Below are 20,642 nucleotides of genomic sequence, written 5' to 3' on the forward strand. Positions count from 1 at the left end.
ATGGTTGGCAACCTTACATTCCTAACTGGACTCCGTGGTGAGGGACGAACCTTCTTTTTTTTGTTTGTTTGTTTGCTCTTCTGTTTGTTTGTTGTTGTTCCACCTCTCAGTTATCCCTAATGAGAAACAAACCCTCAGTATATATGTAAATATTTGTGACCAAAGCTGTAAATTATGTATTGTGTTCTGTGTTGGTCGTTCGGTTTGCTATTCTTCTTTAATCTTTTTTTACCTTCTTCTTCTTCTCTCTCTCTCTCTCTGTGACGCTCCTAGCGGGCGTCTGGCGCCCAACTAAAAGTAACCCTCTCTCAGTCTGCTGTTTACCGCTATATATTAGATCACACTAGATCATTCTGTGTGAAAACGACCTCTTGCTGTCTTTGATTGTAATAGCGACCCTGCTTATTTTGGGCTCTGGCCACATTTGCTCTGACCTGCTCCATCATCTTCTGATGCCGTTCAAGCAGTGAATATGAGCAATGACTCGGTGTCAAGATATCAAGATGTTACTGATAAGGCTTTCTAAAGTACCTCTCAGTTTCCTCCTGACAGCAATCTTGGTCAGGGTGAAACCAGTTGATTCTTGCCAAGCTGTATTAATGCAGAACCTTAACTCTGGCAGCCACCAGTCCCGGTTCTCATTCTTGTCCCCCACGAATGAAGCAATCATTGTCTTAAGAGTGTGACTGGTTCATTTGGTGAGATTTGTTTAGGGGTGGTACGCTGTTGTCAGCTTCTGGACTACACCCCACTGTAAGCAGATCTGGCACAGGAGACTGGCAGTAAATTGACTCCGCCTATCCGAGACGGGGTATGCTGGAGTTCCCCATCTTGTGAAAATCTCATCTGTTAGGAGGGAAGCAATCTTAGGTGCTGTGGCCTGTCTCAGGGGAAATAGTTCAACCCATTTGCTGCAATAATCTACCACTACCAGAAGATACTGATTTTGCTTCCTGCTCTTTGGAAATGGGCCCATGTTGTCAACTCCTAACATGTATCCAGGTGCCTTCACTGGGGTAGATTGCAAATAGCCTGATAACTTTGCAAGCTGAGGTTTGTAGTGTTGGCAGTTGGTGCATCTCTTAACATACTCAGCCACATCTTTCCTAACCTCAAGCCAATAAACTACTTCCATCATTTTCAATAAAGTTTTCAGTCTCTCCAGATGTCCTCCTAGTGGACCATCATGATAGTACATGAGAAACTGCTCCCTCATGCTCTTTGGCACATATAGCTGGAATCTTTGTCCTTCTTGCCCAACTGGCACAACTCTGAAAAGATAGCCATTCTCAGCTGAGTAATGTATGCAGCCTTGCCTCTCATGGCCAGATTGTACCTCTTTCAATATTTACAATTACAATTTACAATTTAGTCATTTGGCCGACGCTTTTTACCAAAGCGACTTACAACTGGTGCATCAGTCGGATTTCTAATACCTTCAACAGAGATCATAATAAGACTGAGCGTCAAATTGCCCTTTCGCATTGCGCCCCTGGAATATGGCCTGCACTTCAGGATCATGCTTTTGGGCAGTATAAACATCTGACCAGTCAACTGGTAATGATCTCTTGTATTCTTTAGTAACATGGCTGACACAGATTAGGCTGGTCTCAGGTCTTCCCACAGGACTTCTTGATAGGGCATCTGGGACCGCGTTGCATTGCCCTTTTCCGAAAAAGTCAAACTCCTGCAGTCTGATCGTCCACCTCACTAGTCTGGAGTTGGGCTCAGGATGGTTGAACACCCATGCCAGATCCGAGTGATCTGTGACTCCTTCAAACTTCCTGCCTTCCAAGAAAAGCCTCCATTTTTCCACTGCCCAAACTACTGCTAGGCATTCTCGCTCAGAGTAGTTTTTCTCAGCATTATTGAGCAGCCTAGATGCAAAAGCATCAACACTCTCTTTACCATTGGCTTCATGGGTAAGCACTGCCCCCAAACCAATGTCACTGGCATCTGTCTGGACTTTGAACAGAAGGTGGACATTGGGGCCAAGAAGAACAGGAGCTTTAGAGAGTGCCCCCTTCAGACTCACTGCGTGAAAAGTGGTGTATTCGGAAATATCCAGACAAAGTATACTTCCGCTAAACCTGCTGTTTGCCGGAGGTATTCGATACCCGCAGAACGTGGCCTTTCAAATGCTAATAATAGTCAGTGGTCTAGGGGGGACTGGGTATAGAAGCCTGCCCCCCTTCCTAGCTGTAACTTTCTATCAGTTAGCCTATATGCAATATTTAGGCTATATTTTGATAACCACACAAACATTTTAGGTGTTGCATGGTGTATAATACAGCAGTGGTACGCCCATGTGGCCTTTAATGTCATTGCTCTGTCGTGCAGCTAAATTACAATGGACTCTTCAAATGGAGCATACAAAAACACACTGAAAACATAATTAAAAAAAAGTCTAAATGAGAGGTTCATTAATTACATATTTGATGGTTATGCAACTGTCCTTTACTTGGGGTCAAAGGTATAGGGTGACCAGATGCAAACAGACCAAATGGGGAACAAGTAGTAAGTTTGTGTGGGACAATGTGGGACATGTTACCAATGCTGAGAGATAATGTAAAACTTAGATATAATGTCAGTCTAACTGAATAAGAAACACTTGTATACACTTGTACTGATAGACATCCAACATGCATTGGCTATTACAGGCCCATCAAAGGCAACTGTACTTAAGCAAAGCAGCAGGCATCATACAGCTCAAGTCTTTCAAGTTAAACCCCTGACCAAATCCAACTATAAGAATAAATAAGGCTCAAAATAAAACATTACATAAAATAAAACAATTTCAATGCAAATCTTTATATCAAGCAAAAATCTCTATTGGATGAGTAGCATGGTCAGAAGGGATAAAAGAATGTTTTCCTTTTTATCTGACCATGATGTCAGCTGACAGCGTTTACCTTCATATCTGTAAAGTTTTACTAAGTTTTGTTTTTGTGACGTAGCAAAGAAATTCGTCGGCCCCACAGCTGCACAGTTTGATTGACGGCCGCCACAGCCTCTTGATGACCGCCCTCAATGCTCTCCTCTCAGCCATTTGGTGAAAGCAAGGCTTTTAAAAGAAACTCGGCTATGTTGCATTTTTACTGCTATTGACACAACGCTATTAAATAGATTAGAAACTAGGCCGCAACGGCATAAGCGGCTCATGTGCGGGCAGGTAAAATAATGGATCCATATATTTTTTATTTCTGACAGTTAAAAACCAAACGACCAGCGAAAATGCGGGACATTATCTCAGTATGAGGGGATGCGGTACAAAGGATACAGGAGGTTTTTTTTAAAAAGTTTACAGGGCACAAGAGATTTTGTTGTTGTTGTTGTTGTTGTTGTTGTTGTTGTTCCTCGCTTGTTTGTTTGGAATGTTTCTCCTTAGTACGAGGGTGCGCCCCGTTTTCAAACCACCCATTTAGAATCTAAGGTTGAGTCCTGTCCAATCACTTTTCTGTGCGTGCAAGGCGTAGAGTGACAGTAACCAATAGCATTGTGTGCAACTGCAGCGCGAAATTTGCTTTGGGGAAGGGGTTACCTGAACATAGGAGAAGAAAGTCACAGAGGGATTACAGAAGTTGTACTCCGTATTCTGTCGATAGTGTGCATTTTGAAGATTGCTTGCAAAAGAACACTTGAGTTTTCGAATGGACAGCGGAGTGGAGAGGCTACTCGTGCGCCGGGAATATCCAATTTGTCCGAACGACAACAAAAACTGGTGTCCCCGTTAAATGCATTTTTTAAGAAGATGTCTAAACAGCAGTAAACGGAGAATGTTATTCGGCGGTTGGACAGGATGGAGTCCCGTCAAAGAGGCGCAAGAGGAGTCTGCCCAAAAACAGAAGACGAGCGGGAAATAACTCTGTTTCGGTAAGTTTATTTCTGTAACCTTCTGGCTTTTGTCTTTGACTGCCGCACATTCTGATACGCTCACATCTCTTTATCTGATTTATCCCTTAATGTGGTTGAATTTAACTCTTGTACTAATTTTGCTTCTACAGGAAGCTGTGCGGAGAATGCATAATGCTGAAAACAACACGCACAGATATGACCCACAGACAAGGTAAGACAACGTGTTTTGTTGGTAGACTATATTGTCGCGATTGTTTCATAGCAGTGCCTGAAATTCTAAACAAACTTTTAATCAATCTTCCTTTCTTTTCCACTTTTCTTTCTCTATAGCATCCTGCAAGACCTATTGAGACTGTTTTAAAGAGTTACCGGATGAACCAAGGAGGGAATCTAGAGAACAAAGAGGGGGGCAGGACTGCCACTCGAGCGAGGCAAAGAAGGAGAAGAGTAAGTCAAAACACCATTTCCCCAGTAGTTCTTAGACTTTTTCTCCATTTGCTGTTTTCAGCGATCTAATTTCTGTTTTCACTGTGTTTTGCAGCAGCACAAGGCCAGAGCTGGTGTTCTTTAAACTGAGGAAGAGGCTGCCATATGGAGGACCGCATCAGTAGATATCATTTCTGAAGAGGAGGACACCATCTTGGATGGAAGGCCAGCGTGGGTCCTCCCGCCTAGCACAGAGTTGTCTGCACTGTGTGGTGCTACTGAATAGACTGGACAAAGACCAAAGATATGTTGTGAATCACCATGCACGAGCTGGTGCGGATAGATTCACAATAGAGACCATGGAAGCTGGGTTGTTCTTGGGAATGTTCAACATTTAGAGTTTCATTTATGCTCCCAAAAAGCATTTATATTATATACTATGATATTACAGTATATTCTGTTCGAATGTATTCATTTCTGTTATGTTGTACATTGATATATATATATATATATATATATATATATATATATAATTGACAATTTATATGCCTTATAACTTATATTATACTGTATTTTCTTTATTTAGAATAAAATTTGTGTAATTCATTTTTGTTTGCCAGACTGTCAGAAAACAGAAAACAATAATAATAATATTAATAATATAAACCATATGAAATCATCTCTGGAGACATACAATGGACCAATGGGGAAGGGTTTTAGAGGAGGGGCAAGACATTGCTCCACCAGTCCGGATACACCTCTTTCATGCAGTGAGTGTTGCTGGGATATTTGTAGTTGTAAGGAGATGATGTCATTCCCTTGGACTGTCGCAGTTATGGGAAATATGGGGGATTTTAAATTTGTCTAAGAAATCACGTAACTAGGCATTTTAATTATTGTAAGCGATTGTGTCTGTATGTTTCTTTTTCTTTCTTTCTCTTCGTGTGTCTGAAGTTAATTCTTTTTTCAATTAGAAATTGGATGTGAGGAGAGCTGAAGGAGCCTTGTAATTGAACTGGTGATACTTTGTTTTTTTCCCCCACTGATCATTATTATTAATTTCATTTTCGAGGGAACTTGTTTTTTTTTAATATTGTTTTTTGGTTTGGTGGCACTTGTTACTGGCTGGTTTGGGACCCTCATCACTTGGAGAATCACCGTGTGAAACAAATAAAATCTACAATCTTTGGCATCGCACAGCACCTGTCCAGCCTCTTATTCTGTGACACAAGGTCATCCTTCACAATTGGTGTCAGAAGTGGGATCCATGTAAAAGGAGGACAGCGCTAGAGATGCCACCCAAGACCAGGCAGGACAAGGGAGGAGAGTTGGGCCTCCAGTTGGAGCCGGAGCCAGAGCAAGAGCCAGACGGTGCCTCGAGTATGACCGAAGCACGAGGCGCTGGGACAGCGGTGGCACCAACAAGCTCTGCAGAGGGGAGGGTCGCAGAATTGGCTGCCCTGGTAAGGGTGCTTCTGCAGTCACAGGTGACAAATGGTGAAAGAATGGAGCAGGTGATGATCCGGCAAGACCAGCGCTGGCGGAGCATGCAACACCAGTTTCAGCGGCTCCAGGGCCAGGTGGCCGACATACGTGCAAGCAGTGAAGGCAGTGAGGAATACAGGGCCAGAACACTCCAGACACCAGCCGAGGGAGGAACGACCGGCGCCATGTGTCCTTAATAAATTCACAAGCTCATGGACCAGACCTACTGAGAGAGTACCGAGGCGCTTGTGATGAGCACTTTTGGAGGTAAAGTGAAAGCGTCAGTTTCTCTTTCACTGGTGTTGTGGCTGGTGAATGCAGTATTGTGGTAAGCTTTGTGGTAAGATGGAGAATCAGCTTAAGTGTGGTCAATGTTGCAACTCTGGAAAACGAGACTGGAAAAAGCATAAGAGGGTATGGGGTAGGGGTAATAATTTCTTTTAGTCCTGGTTTGTATAATGTCCTTTATCTGGACGACATGGGTCGACTGTGGAAGGAGGGGGAAGTGTAACGGAGCTACGACCCATTCCAACTGAGAAGGAATAGGCGAACATTTAATTGTGCACACTCGCAGCTGACCGGCAAGCGGTAGCAAAACAGGAATTGCAATAGTGGCATCTACAACTACAATCATCACTTTTCTAACGTTTAGGGTGGCCAACTAGACAGGAAGTTTTAGTCAAATTCTACCATTGCACACATTCACTGAGCAATAATGTATTTTGGTCAAATACTTACAGTGTAGATGCGGCCATAAGTTGTCACAGGTGAAAGACCCGACTGCAGTGTTGCTGGGATATCTGTAGTTGTAAGGAGATGATGTCATTCCCGTGGACCGTCGCAGTTATGTATATGGGGGGATTTTAAATTTGTCTAAGAAATCACGGAACTAGGCATTTTAATATATCAATGAGTAAATTTCTAATTGAGTATGATTTGGTATGGGTTATTGATGAAAATTATTATAATTTTAAGTTATTTTAAGCAATTGTGTCTGTATGTTTCTTTTTCTTTCTTTCTTTTTGTGTGTCTGAAGTTCATTCTTTTTCAGTTAGAAATGGTTTCTTCCCCCAACTTAAAAACCCCAGGGCAGTTCACACAGGGGGTAGTGAGATGTGAGGAGAGCTGAAGGAGCCTTGTAATTGAGCTGGTGAATCTAGACCTTGGAAAAGTTGTTGACGCTTGTAAATAGAGGATACTTTGTTTTTTTCCCCATTGATCATTATTATTAATTTCATTTTCGAGGGAACTTGTTTTTTTTATTATTGTTTTTTGGTTTGGTGGCACTTGTTACTGGCTGGTTTGGGACCTTCATCACTTGAAGAATCACCGCGTGAAACAAATAAAATCTACTCTTTGGCATCGCACAGCACCTGTCCGGCCTCTTATTCCATGATGCAAGGTGACACAGTTTTGGCATAAAAGTCGTAATACTCAAATTCTAAAGATTTTTTGCACAAGTGAACCTTCATGAACGAGTGTGTAATGAACTACCACACCCTTCTTATGTGCCGCGCTACGCAACATGCAACGTTTAAGACCGTAAAGTTCGGGGCGCATTTGCAATATGGTCAAAATAATTGTGAATAATAAGTTTTAATTGGCTACACTGCACACTGAGAGCAGCAGGAGCGTCAAAATTCGCTCAAGCCACCCAGTCAACAATGCTGTCGAACACTGTGGTATCTTTGTGCTGACTGACAACAAGTAGGGTATAAGTTAACTCACGAAATTTTTTAAATGTGAAGCTGAGAAATTGATCGATTAGGGAAAGAAATGAATTAATTAATCAATTATAATGACATGTTTGGAAACAAAATAAACTAATGAAATGAAATAATTAAAAGCCACTTGTGTGTTTGTTAGAATTCTCTAGTGCAGAGAACTTCTAAATTCCGACTGGTTTCCGCCGAACTGTGTCATAGCTCATTACCATAAAAGTAACCAAACTTCAGCTTTATTCTGACGCCCAAACCACCCTCGCTGCGATGCTTGTCACACTCCTATTGCTTAAAATTGTCATGTACTGGAATAGAAGCTAATTTAGCTATCCATATCACATAGCCTGAAGATGTGGCTTTAACATTGTAGCACCGCCACATATGGGTTTTAGGATTCCTTTTTTAAATTCAAGGTTAACAGGATGACGGTTGACCACCAATAAAGGGAATCCCTATAAGGTAACATTCCATCCCCAAGATGTATTATGGTTGTTTTAATTTTTTACCAGTCTGTTGTTTTGTTTTTGTTAGCTGTGTTGGGGGAAATCAGCTGGCCGTCAAACCGGTCAGCTGACCCATCTGTCAGCTGACTTGCCAACCCGGGAACTTTCAAAATACTTTTAAAAGGAGACACGGGTGTGGCAGGAGAGGGAGCGAAAAGAAAGTCAGGGAGTCTGCGGGGGACCTGAACATTTAAAGTGCACTTAAAATAAATTAAACTGAAAAAGGAACTGCGTGGACGTTTCCTTATAAACTTACAAACACCGCAATTCAGGGCTGAGCGCGGGTAATCTCTTCAGATCCCTGTCCTGCCGGAACGGGGAGATTGTTCTTTTTTTTCTTTTCCTTTTTTGCTGGTTACACGATGGATTATCTTTTTTGCTGTTCATGGATTTTTTTGAGGGGACTGTTTTTTTCGTATTGCGTTGGATTATTGCTTTTCTTTTGTTGAATGACTTTCTACATTGATTGCGCGATGAGCACGGAGACGAGGGAACTTTAAGACTGGCATTTGGTTTGTGGGTGTGAATAAGAGGTGTTGGGTGTATGTTTGTGTTGAATAGTTCGATCAAGCTAATACATTTAAATTACGGCCTCTTCTGCGTTGCCTATTTATTTTATTTAACAAATCGAAATTGTCGCAATTAACAAAAAAGGAAACGTCAGTCTCATCTTAAAAGAGAATCAATTTTAACCCCTTTTTTTTTTTTGGTAATGATCACTGTTTGACAACTGATTGTTACAACATAAATTAACTAACAGCATAGGCAGTTTACTCTTAAACATGTTGTTAAACATATTGTGTTCATTTGAGACAGCAGTGTTTTGTATTGAAATATGTTGAGATGAAATTGACAAGTATCATGGATCATGACACCAGGCTACATGCTCATAGTGACAGCTAAAAGGATTCGGGCTTGTCAACAGAATCATTTTTACGTGAACCAAACAATCTGCCAAAAGTAGTGCCACAAACAGGTGGGCTCTTTCAGATTACCCGTAACATTTCCTTTGTATGCACGCAGGCGTAAATGCATAGGCTTAAATGTATAGTGAAATGCACTGGCGGAGCTAATTCCACAACCTGAAGCGGAATTTCCCTGCACCATGTCCAATTTTTCGACAGTTTGTCAACATTCATCCCAATCACAAGATTAACACAACGCCACAATTAATTGAGGTAACAATATACGATGTCTGCTTCTCTTAACACTAGAAGCACCGAGCGTCGGTCATTTGACCGCTGTGACGTCTTACTAGAAGCGCCGTGCTGGTTTGACCTACTTATGCCTAGAAGCGCCGGTCTTTTGGCCGCAGTGACCCAAAAAAAAATAAAATCTTTGCACTCGGTCAAATTTCAGGACCGTCCTTTCATGACTTTTCCTACATTTGTGCATTTTATCACCCAGTATCCTTAAATTTTCAAAATCACCCCGGTACAAGCTAATTTAAAGCTATTTTGCTTCTAATTCTGTGAAACTGCCGTCAGCCTCGCGTTCGGCCATGTTGTTTCCTGCCTTTCAAGGCTGCGATTCTCTTTTCTCGTAGCAGATGGCGCAAGGGTTCGCTCGTACTAGTTTTCTGTCTTTTTTATATATATATATATATATATATATATATATATATATATATATATATCGAGAGTTATAAGAGTCATACATTAATATTACATAATGCGCAAAAATGACGACAATTTAATAACTATGAAGCGCATTTTTGTTTCATGTAGGCCTACATGGGCGTATCAATTGTCACTGATTTTTGCACTAGCCTACTTGAACCGTGCGTAATTAGTCATCATATGACTGATAGTTCGTGTGTAAACTAGGGTAAGCTTTATTCTCATGTCATGACATTACATTATTTTAGAGCTGCAAAAATAATTTACAGTATTAAAATGCAAATGTTTTGTAAAGCGGACAAACGTATAATAAACGCATTTTTGTTTCACGTAGAGGGGCGTAACTAACTATTATATGACTTAGATAGTGAGCAGGAATTTTGCGAATGCTAATTCATTCAATATAATAACACCCTACGCAAGAGACGGCACAGTATGGGTTGAACAAACTGCTGGCGCGAGAGTGCAATATCATGAGAGAATATCATGGGACAATATTACAAGTCCATTGGGCAGTTTAGTGTGTTTGACTGACACAGAAATGTGGTGAAAGATTCAGAAATACTCTGAAGCAGAAACTGATCGAAATGATGATCGAAAATAAGTTCAAACTGCAGGTCTCCTTTATTTGGGAGGTCTTACGGGCGGTAAAATCATAAGCCCGGACGACTACTGGTCTGCTAACGTGGGAAATCCCATTTTCAGAGACGGATGTCTCGACAGAGATTCCACGATATCATGCGCTATCTGAGCTTTGATGACAAGAATGCAAGGGCTGCCCACCTTGTGACAGATCAATTAGATTTTCGATAAAGTATTGCTTCTTACACACCTAGTGAGAACAGAACTGTAGATGAACAACTGTTCTCTATCAAGTTGTTACTGTGTCGTTTCACACAGAACATGGCCATTAAACTAATTTGCCATTAAATTCTGGGTGGCCGCTGACGTTGAAATAAAATACATGTTGAATGCAATTCTCTATCTAGGGAAAGATGACAGTAGGCCGGCAGTAGGCCGAAAATTTCTTCACCTCGTTGGCACTGGCAAACAATCTTTTGGTCTGCGTTGAAGGGAACTTCTGAGTTGGTTGACCAAGTGATTCATGACGCGGCCGATAGGAGGGGGTTGAGATCACACCTAGGCTATTGTTCTAGGCTGTCGGTCAAATATCTCTCCACTTGAACTGGGAACACAAAACAGCGAGGTACAACATTTCCTACTTGGACAGGCTGTGTAAAAGTGGTTACAGCATCCTGACACACAGGATACTTAATAGCTCGAAAAGTACTTTATCTGTTTATTTACTTAGTGCATTTCACTGTATACACTATCTCGTGTATCTATTGTGTGTAATGTATATTTCATTCTTTCTTAAGTATTTACTGTAAATAAACTACACAGCTGTCGATTTACCAAAAAGAAGGGCTTTTTTCGTGCTGTAATTTAGTTTCAATAAATGGTAAAAAAAATTCAGCCATCTTATGCTACGCTATTTACTCTAAAAGCCTACACACCTGACACAACTTTGTTTACGAAAATCCATTGCGACATACATATTTTGTAGAAACAACATCCATGCATATTTATTCATTTCCAAGCGGTGCCTACATTTTTTATTACATGTGTGGAATTAGATTTAGCTGAGACTCATGATAGACGGTGGTAGGCTACTCGTGGTATGAACTAGTTTTGGCCAAATCATTCTAGTCAGGGAGACTAACAATAGACTATGGCACTTTATTGGGAGGGGGTTGGGAGGTGTTACTCGTAGGTTACTTGGCAGGCTAGGTGTTAGGCTTCTCATAGCACACTGAATGCCTTGAAAAGTCGTAGTGTTTGCTTCTATCATGGCATAGAATGATCTGTTAGTTGTGGTAGATAATTCATTTATTAAAATGGAAGTGTAAAGCTTGATATGCTCGGCTGGGCTTATTATGTGGTATAAGCGATAATTTCACGGAGACAGACGAGTTCGGAACTGAAACGCTTTAGTCTACTCCTCCAGCGCCACCCAAAGCAATCTCACACTCTAAACTTCCACAAGTTTTGATTTACACGCATTGTAATTCTCAACCAATTACTGCCTGTCTTGTCATTCCGATAGGTTGTTCTATTGAGTAAGCACAGAGTCCAGTTTATAGCTTACTCCATCACCCGGCATGTCGCCCAACAATTAGAACGTCCAAATCTGTAATCGCTCCCTACAATAGTTAATTTACAATCACAATTGTCTCTGATTTTTGCACTACCTGAACCGTGCCCTTACAATAAATCAATGAAGTAGGTAAAACCAGCACGGCGCTCCTAGTAGGTAGTCACAGCGGTCAAATGACCGGCACTCGGCGCTTCTAGGTACAAGTAGGTCAAACCGGCGCGGCGCTTCTAGTGTTAAATGCACACACATAGGACTGATCTCATTCATTGGATTTCTCTATTTTTAAGCATCAAACTGTGTCTGTATTATACAGTGTATTATAAAAATGTCAGCAATACATGTAAACTCTTTCTACCATTGTATTTTGTTCTTGTTTTGTTGATAAGCAGATGCCTATTTCCAGTAATGGGCACTCATTCACACTTCATCTACAGCATTAATCATACAATTATCTTGAAATTCCCTGAAACTCAGAATGAGAGTTAAGGTTAGGGTTGGAGATCAGTGTGTTTCCACAGTTTATAGCAACATGTGACGTGATTCCATTTCTTAGAAAACATTCAAGACAAAGGAGTTACACTGTCCCTTTGCAGCCCTGAGCGTTTATCTGAAATATTTACAAAGCCAGAGCAACAAAACACTACACTTTAACGCTCTTTTGAGGAGGGTAAATGGCTCTGGGAGTGAACCCTGACTTAAGATGTTGTGGAATAGGCATGTGCAGCTGGAAAGAGCCATGGAGGAGGTGCTGGAGGATGATGGAGGCTGGGGAAATTGCGAATGGCTCATTAAATCAAGTTACGGTTCCTTTAAACGTTCTACCCTGGTCTTTGGATAACTGTGGCGATTCTAAAGCTAACAAATGCAAAAGTGCACTGACCCCACGAGAGGGATTAATAAATTAAGACAGGAGAATTACTGAAATGTACTAGAAAATGACAATGTGGATCAAAGATGGGTAATATGGATCCAACCAACTTAGCAGTCCACCTGAAGAGTCCAAGAAGAAGGTGGCATCCTAAAAGCAGGACCTAGCATTGGCGAGCACACAGTTACCAAAGATGTGCATTTATCCGAGGGGAGAGGAGAGGGAGCCTGAGAAATGTCTGCTCTAACTTTGCAATTTAAACCCAGGCTTAAGATGTCGTGGAATGGGCATGTGCAGCTGAAAAGAGCCATGGAGGACGTGCTGGAGCTCTTTCGAAGGTGTCGTGCATTTATCAGATCCTATACCTGCCCCAGCCTGGAACAAGGAGGCAAAAGAAGTAAGGCGCCTACATTCAGGCATTCACCAAAGGAAAGACACAGCAGAAGAAACTGCAGCCCCAGTCGCCCCTGCTGTGCCAGCAAAAGAAGCCCAAAATGAAGGCCGCCTCAAAGCCCAAAAAATGCAAGTCGTCCTCGCTCTCATATACAGGGGGCTAGGGTTAGGGTTAGGGTTAGATAGTTGCTGGAGTAATCATCGTAATGTCTCTGCTCCAGATGATGGGCATCTTGTAGACAAGAACAAGTCCTGCGTCAAGCTCACCATCAAGAACATACATATTCAACTACATATACACAGTGGCAGAAGAAACTGCAGCCCCAGCTGCCCCTGCTGCACCAGCAAAAAGAAGCCTAAGAAGAAGGTGGCCTCAAAGCCCAGAAAAGCGGGTCCAAAGCATTTAAACTCAGCCGTAAGGTGATAATTAGGTCATTTAAAGGGTTTGAGCCTTTAGTACTGTGCCAAGATTCAAAAGCCCTGTCCTCACTCTCAGACATTGTGTCTGAACTGAGGCATCTGCTCTATGACACAAAATTAAGTTGAAAAAATAATTGTAAGAGAAAAGTAAATGAAATAACTTGATGTAAGAATACATGGAGCTGCTGGCTGCCATTCAAGTGACTCCAAACTTTGCGATGCGAATTTCTCATTTGATATATTAATCTTGCAACCATACTCAAAGTGAATAGAGTTCCTCGTTTAGAAAATGTGAATTAAATATTTAGGAACTGAGCCCCATCTGACTTAGCATTAGCGGCTGGTTGCCACCCAAGTTACTCCCAACTTTACTGTATGAATTTTTCATTACATATGCTAATCTTGCAATCATATTCAAAGTGAATGGAATTCCATGTTTAGCAAATGGGAATTAAATATTTAGGAACTGAGCCCCATCTGACTTAGCATTAGCGGCTGGTTGCCACCCAAGTTACTCCCAACTTTACTGTATGAATTTTTCATTACATATGCTAATCTTGCAATCATATTCAAAGTGAATGGAATTCCATGTTTAGCAAATGGGAATTAAATATTTAGGAACTGAGCCCCATCTGACTTAGCATTAGCGGCTGGTTGCCATCCAAGTGACTCCAAACTTTCCAATGCGAATTTCTCATTTGATGTATTAATCTTGCAATCATACTCAAATTAAATAGAATTCCTCGTTTAGCAAATGGGAATTAAATATTTAGGAACTGAGCCCCATCTGACTTAGCATTAGCGGCTGGTTGCCACCCAAGTTACTCCCAACTTTACTGTATGAATTTTTCATTACATATGCTAATCTTGCAATCATATTCAAAGTGAATGGAATTCCATGTTTAGCAAATGGGAATTAAATATTTAGGAACTGAGCCCCATCTGACTTAGCATTAGCGGCTGGTTGCCACCCAAGTTACTCCCAACTTTACTGTATGAATTTTTCATTACATATGCTAATCTTGCAATCATATTCAAAGTGAATGGAATTCCATGTTTAGCAAATGGGAATTAAATATTTAGGAACTGAGCCCCATCTGACTTAGCATTAGCGGCTGGTTGCCATCCAAGTGACTCCAAACTTTCCAATGCGAATTTCTCATTTGATGTATTAATCTTGCAATCATACTCAAATTAAATAGAATTCCTCGTTTAGCAAATGGGAATTAAATATTTAGGAACTGAGCCCCATCTGACTTAGCATTAGCGGCTGGTTGCCACCCAAGTTACTCCCAACTTTACTGTATGAATTTTTCATTACATATGCTAATCTTGCAATCATATTCAAAGTGAATGGAATTCCATGTTTAGCAAATGGGAATTAAATATTTAGGAACTGAGCCCCATCTGACTTAGCATTAGCGGCTGGTTGCCACCCAAGTTACTCCCAACTTTACTGTATGAATTTTTCATTACATATGCTAATCTTGCAATCATATTCAAAGTGAATGGAATTCCATGTTTAGCAAATGGGAATTAAATATTTAGGAACTGAGCCCCATCTGACTTAGCATTAGCGGCTGGTTGCCATCCAAGTGACTCCAAACTTTCCAATGCGAATTTCTCATTTGATGTATTAATCTTGCAATCATACTCAAATTAAATAGAATTCCTCGTTTAGCAAATGGGAATTAAATATTTAGGAACTGAGCCCCATCTGACTTAGCATTAGCGGCTGGTTGCCACCCAAGTTACTCCCAACTTTACTGTATGAATTTTTCATTACATATGCTAATCTTGCAATCATATTCAAAGTGAATGGAATTCCATGTTTAGCAAATGGGAATTAAATATTTAGGAACTGAGCCCCATCTGACTTAGCATTAGCGGCTGGTTGCCATTCAAGTGACTCCAAACTTTCCAATGCGAATTTCTCATTTGATGTATTAATCTTGCAATCATACTCAAATTAAATAGAATTCCTCGTTTAGCAAATGGGAATTAAATATTTAGGAACTGAGCCCCATCTGACTTAGCATTAGCGGCTGGTTGCCACCCAAGTTACTCCCAACTTTACTGTATGAATTTTTCATTACATATGCTAATCTTGCAATCATATTCAAAGTGAATGGAATTCCATGTTTAGCAAATGGGAATTAAATATTTAGGAACTGAGCCCCATCTGACTTAGCATTAGCGGCTGGTTGCCATCCAAGTGACTCCAAACTTTCCAATGCGAATTTCTCATTTGATGTATTAATCTTGCAATCATACTCAAATTAAATAGAATTCCTCGTTTAGCAAATGGGAATTAAATATTTAGGAACTGAGCCCCATCTGACTTAGCATTAGCGGCTGGTTACCACCCAAGTTACTCCCAACTTTACTGTATGAATTTCTCATTACATATGCTAATCTTGCAATCATATTCAAAGTGAATGGGATTCCACGTTTAGCAAATGGAAATTAAATATTTAGAAGCATTATGCAGCCCCTTCTTCTCCTACAATATTGGGACACCAACTAATTAGAACATTGTATCTTTATCCATTTTTTAGAAAACATACAAGAAAATGGGGCTACATTTACCCTCACCAGCCCTAAGCATTTACCTAAAGCTGAGTTTGACAACCTATGTGTGAATGGTCTCAGCCTGAGTGAATTCTGATGTCAGGGGAAATCATTGCTTCAGGCCTCCTTGTATAGGCACATCGTCAAAGCTGTTATTTTGCCATAGCACAATTAGAAGGCAATTACCATAAATTAAGTTATGCATCTCAATCTGTTCTTTTCAGTGATAATAAGCACATTATTGTGTTATATCTATTTCTAAGACAACTAGAACCCCCTAAAGCTGCACTACAAGCTTAGAAACGTGTGTGAGCATTTCGCCAAGCACTTGGTTGAGAAGGGTGTGCTTACCACAGAAAAGCAGAACTTCCTCCTGTTTGACATGACCGTGCACTCGCTCACTAACGGCACCATAAAACAACAACTTGTGTGGCAAGTTCAGGCAGCTGTGCTGGATAAATGGGTAAATGAGCCCCAGAGAATGGACAAGTGCTTGCTGGCACTGCTCTTCTTGGCCCACTCTTCTGACGTGAACTCAGAGTAAGAGTGCACAGGCATTAAATGCAAAATTTCAAAAGAGATTTTTTTCCCAGCTTTTCAGAGACCATGACTTGGGAGTGCATATGCTCTAGTGTGCTGCACAGCTGAACGCAGTACTTCCAGACCGTCCTCTCAGGGATGAGTCTCCTGTGTTTCTTGAAATGCTTTATTATACATGAAAGATCTCCAGCAGCTGCTAGTTCCGGAATTATATTCATTCTCTAGTTCATTCTCTACATTGATTGACGTGTGATTGAGCAAAATTAGAACACCAGTTTTTCATATTTTGTTTAGAAGGTTGAGAGGAAGTGAGAAGCAGTGACAGACATTGCCAAAAGTTGACAAATCATCCAGGAGTGATGAAATTAATATGGATGAATTCTGTGTGGTGTTAGGCTCATTCCCAAGCAACGTTTTTCACTGGAGTGCATTTAAAATCAAAATATGAAGTATGCGACACATGTGTTGCATAACATGGCTTGACTCAAAATTGGATTTCCATACAAATATTTTATGTGCATCTGAATCGGCTTTAGCAGTTATGAAAAATCATATAAAAATCTATTTTCTCCTTCTGGGTGGGTCAGGCTGTTGAGGTTTACTCACTGCACAGTACTGTACCCGCTTGCCACCCTGACACTAGGGCAGCTGAGCCAAATGTGAGGAAAAATGTCATAAAACCCAGTTTGTTGTATGTTGTCTCAGAAATAGATATGATAACAATCAAGTGCTTATCATCACTGAAAAGAAGAGAATGAGATGTTTAACCCTATGGAGTCTGAGGCCTGTCAGCTACTTTTGAGGTAATTTGACATGCCTTGATATTTTTATATATTTCACATTTCTTAAAAATATTGATCCCAAAGTGCTACATATGCTTATATTCAGTATACACTCAGCACCAACAATTTGGGAGGAGTAAGACTTTCATTAATCTATTTTTGTTTAAATCAGCTGTAAACATACACTTTTAAAATACTTATTTTCAGAGGTGCTGAGATTGTAAAAAAAAACAAAAATAAAAACCACACACACATTGTAAACTGTTCTGGGCAAGACTTTTGAGCTCTGAACCTTGTAAACATGGGTGAGGGCTACACATAGATGATTAAAGCATTCAGAAATTTCATGTGGTTTGACTACTAAAGTGTTATAACTTTTAAGTGGCACTGTTTGTTTCAAAGTCAGTGACCTACACAATGAATATTGATGAGCTAGGTGTCAACACATCTGTAACAGTCCCCCGCCCCACTGTCAAAGGTAATGACCCATCAGTCTGGAATGTCCTTGTGGCCTGTCATTGTGTTTGGTAAGTCAGTGTGAATTGTAAAAAGAGATAATAAAGGCTGCTTACAGAGCATGTTGGCCACCAGCTTGGCAGAGACGGGAGCACGGCTCTTGTCCTTTTTGTCTTGCCTGGCATAGGGGAAGCAGGAGATAATGGCGGTGACGTAGGAGGACCACTGCTCCAGTCTGCTGCGTCTTGCAGGGAACATACAGAGTTTGTGTCCTAAAATCTGTTAGTGTGTTCCCACTAGGGGTGTAACGGTACACAAAAGTTAGAAGTCACAGTTCAGTACGTAGCTCAGGTTTTAAGTCATGGTTCGGCACTGTTTTGGTATAGTGAAAAAAGATATGCAGAACATGAAATATCTTTTCATTATCTGCCAAGGAAGTTATGTTTTTGGTGCGGTTTGTTTGTTTGTCTGTTTGTCAGCAGGATTACGGAAAAACTACCAGCCCAAATTTCATGAAACTTGGTGGAAGGGTGTAGCGTGGGCCAAGGGAGAACTTTTTGGAGCGGATCTGAGTTATTTTCCACTTTCGTTAACATTGTGAGATAGGGCAAAAATGAACTGAATCTGTTGCGCATGCGTGAACCCGTCGTAAATACAGTGAATGGTATGCCTAAACATTCAACAAAACAAAAAATTACAGCCACCTCAAACATCATTGCAGAAACAAATGCAGCAGGGATGTAAGAAATAAGCAACGTCTAATGTATCCTTACTGTTTTCCAAGTCGATATGACCAAACTAAGCTTATTTAACGCTAGAAGCGCCGTGCCGGTTTGACCTACTTATACCTAGAAGCGCCGAGTGCCGGTCATTTGACCACTGTGACTACCTACTAGGAGCGCCGTGCTGGTTTTACCTACTTATAGCACGGCTAGGCGGTCAAAAGACCGCCGAGTCATTACACAAGGACACTGTTACTGACACATAATGATTGCTAGATGGCGCTTCTTGCACGAAGCAAATAGTTTGCTTACAAGATCAACTCGTGTTCGGCCAATGTATCATTCATTTCAGTGTTAATAGTCGATTATTATTTCATTAGAACGTTTGTTGTCCAGCCCTTCCATCATTCAACATAATGTTTTGATTATTTATTTGTGGCAACTGTTTTTTCAAAGGCATAAATTCCGGAGGAAGTCTTGATCAAATTCGACTGAGAAAACCATCTGAACAAGACTAGTTCAGGCAACTTTTTCATAGTATTTGTTTTTTAGCATTTAATCTTCTACCTTGGAGAATTAGTTTATTATACGGGATGTCACACACGTTGCGAGTTAGACTGCGGTTGGTCTGTAAATGCGTAGCCCGATTGTATCAACATTCAGTTGTCGACTGACAATGATCGCGTCGTTGCCCCTAGTGATTAATTTATTGTAAGGGCACAGTCCAGGTAGTGCAAAAATCAGAGACAATTGTAATTGTAAATGAACTATTGTAGGGAGTGATTACAGATTTGGACGTTCTAATTGTTGGGCGACATGCCGGGTGACGGAGTAAGCTATAAACTGGACTCTATGCTTACTCAATAGAACAACCTATCGGAATGGAAAACGGTCGCTTTGGGTGGCGCTGGACGAGCAGACTAAAGCGTTTCAGTTCCGAACTCGTCTGTCTCCGTGAAATTATCGCTTATACCACATAATAAGCCCAGCCGAGCATATCAAGCTTTACACTTCCATTTTAATAAATGAATTATCTACCACAACTAACAGATCATTCTATGCCATGATAGAAGCAAACACTACGACTTTTCAAGGCATTCAGTGTGCTATGAGAAGCCTAACACCTAGCCTGCCAAGTAACCTACGAGTAACACCTCCCAACCCCCTCCCAATAAAAGGTGCCATAGTCTATTGTTAGTCTCCCGCACTAGAATGATTTGGCCAAAACTAGTTCATACCACGAGTAGCCTACCACCGTCTATCATGAGTCTCAGCTAAATCTAATTCCACACATGTAATAAAAAATGTAGGCACCGCTTGGAAATGAATAAATATGCATGGATGTTGTTTTTACAAAATATGTATGTCACAATGGATTTTCGTAAACAAAGCTGTGTCGGGTGTGTAGGCTTTTAGAGTAAATAGCGTAGCATAAGATGGCCGAATTTTTACCATTTATTGAAACTACATTACAGCACGAAAAAAGCCCTTCTTTTTGGTAAATCGACAGCTGTGTAGTTTATTTACAGTAAATACAGTAAAGAATGAATTATACATTATTCAAGATAGATACACAAGATGGTGTATACAGTGAAAAATGTACTAAGTAAATAAATAGTTAAAGTACTTTTCGAGCTATTTAGTATCCTATGTCGCGGGATGCTGTAACCCCTTTTACACAGCCTGTTCAAGCAGGGAATGTTGTACCTCGCTGTTTTGTGTTCCCATTTCAAGTGGAGATATATTCGACCGACAGCCTAGAACAATAGCCTAGGTGTGATCCCAACCCCCTCCTAATGACCGCGTCATGAATATCTTGGTCAACTGACCAACTCAGAAGTTCCCTTCAACGTAGACTAAAAGATTGTTTGCCAGTGCCAACGAGGTGAAGAAATTTTCGGCCTACTGCCGGCCTACTGTCATCTTTCCCTAGATAGAGAATTGCGTTCAACATGTATTTTGTTTCAACATCAGCGGCCACCCAGAATTTAATAGCAAATTAGTTTAATGGCCATGTTCTGTGTGAAACGACACAGTAACAACTTGATAGAGAACAGTTGTTCATCTACAGTTATGTTCTCACTAGGTGTGTAAGAAGCAATACTTTATCGAAAATCTAATTT

At 40.7% G+C, this 20,642-nt stretch overlaps 1 protein-coding gene across 1 annotated transcript in view; it reads left to right on the forward strand.

Annotated features, from left to right (window-relative positions):
• The window catches only part of LOC115828361 (Golgi phosphoprotein 3-like), a 206,094-nt gene extending 189,531 nt beyond the window's left edge, over positions 1 to 16,563 (forward strand). Inside the window, exon 8 of the mRNA XM_030792316.1 lies at positions 16,291 to 16,563. Within this exon, the coding sequence (XP_030648176.1) occupies positions 16,291 to 16,563 (273 nt within the window). The remainder of the gene's footprint in view (positions 1 to 16,290) is intronic.
• Positions 16,564 to 20,642: the final 4,079 nt, after the last annotated feature.

Source organism: Chanos chanos, chromosome 15 (assembly GCF_902362185.1).
Source record: "Chanos chanos chromosome 15, fChaCha1.1, whole genome shotgun sequence".
Taxonomy (NCBI): Eukaryota; Metazoa; Chordata; class Actinopteri; order Gonorynchiformes; family Chanidae; genus Chanos; species Chanos chanos.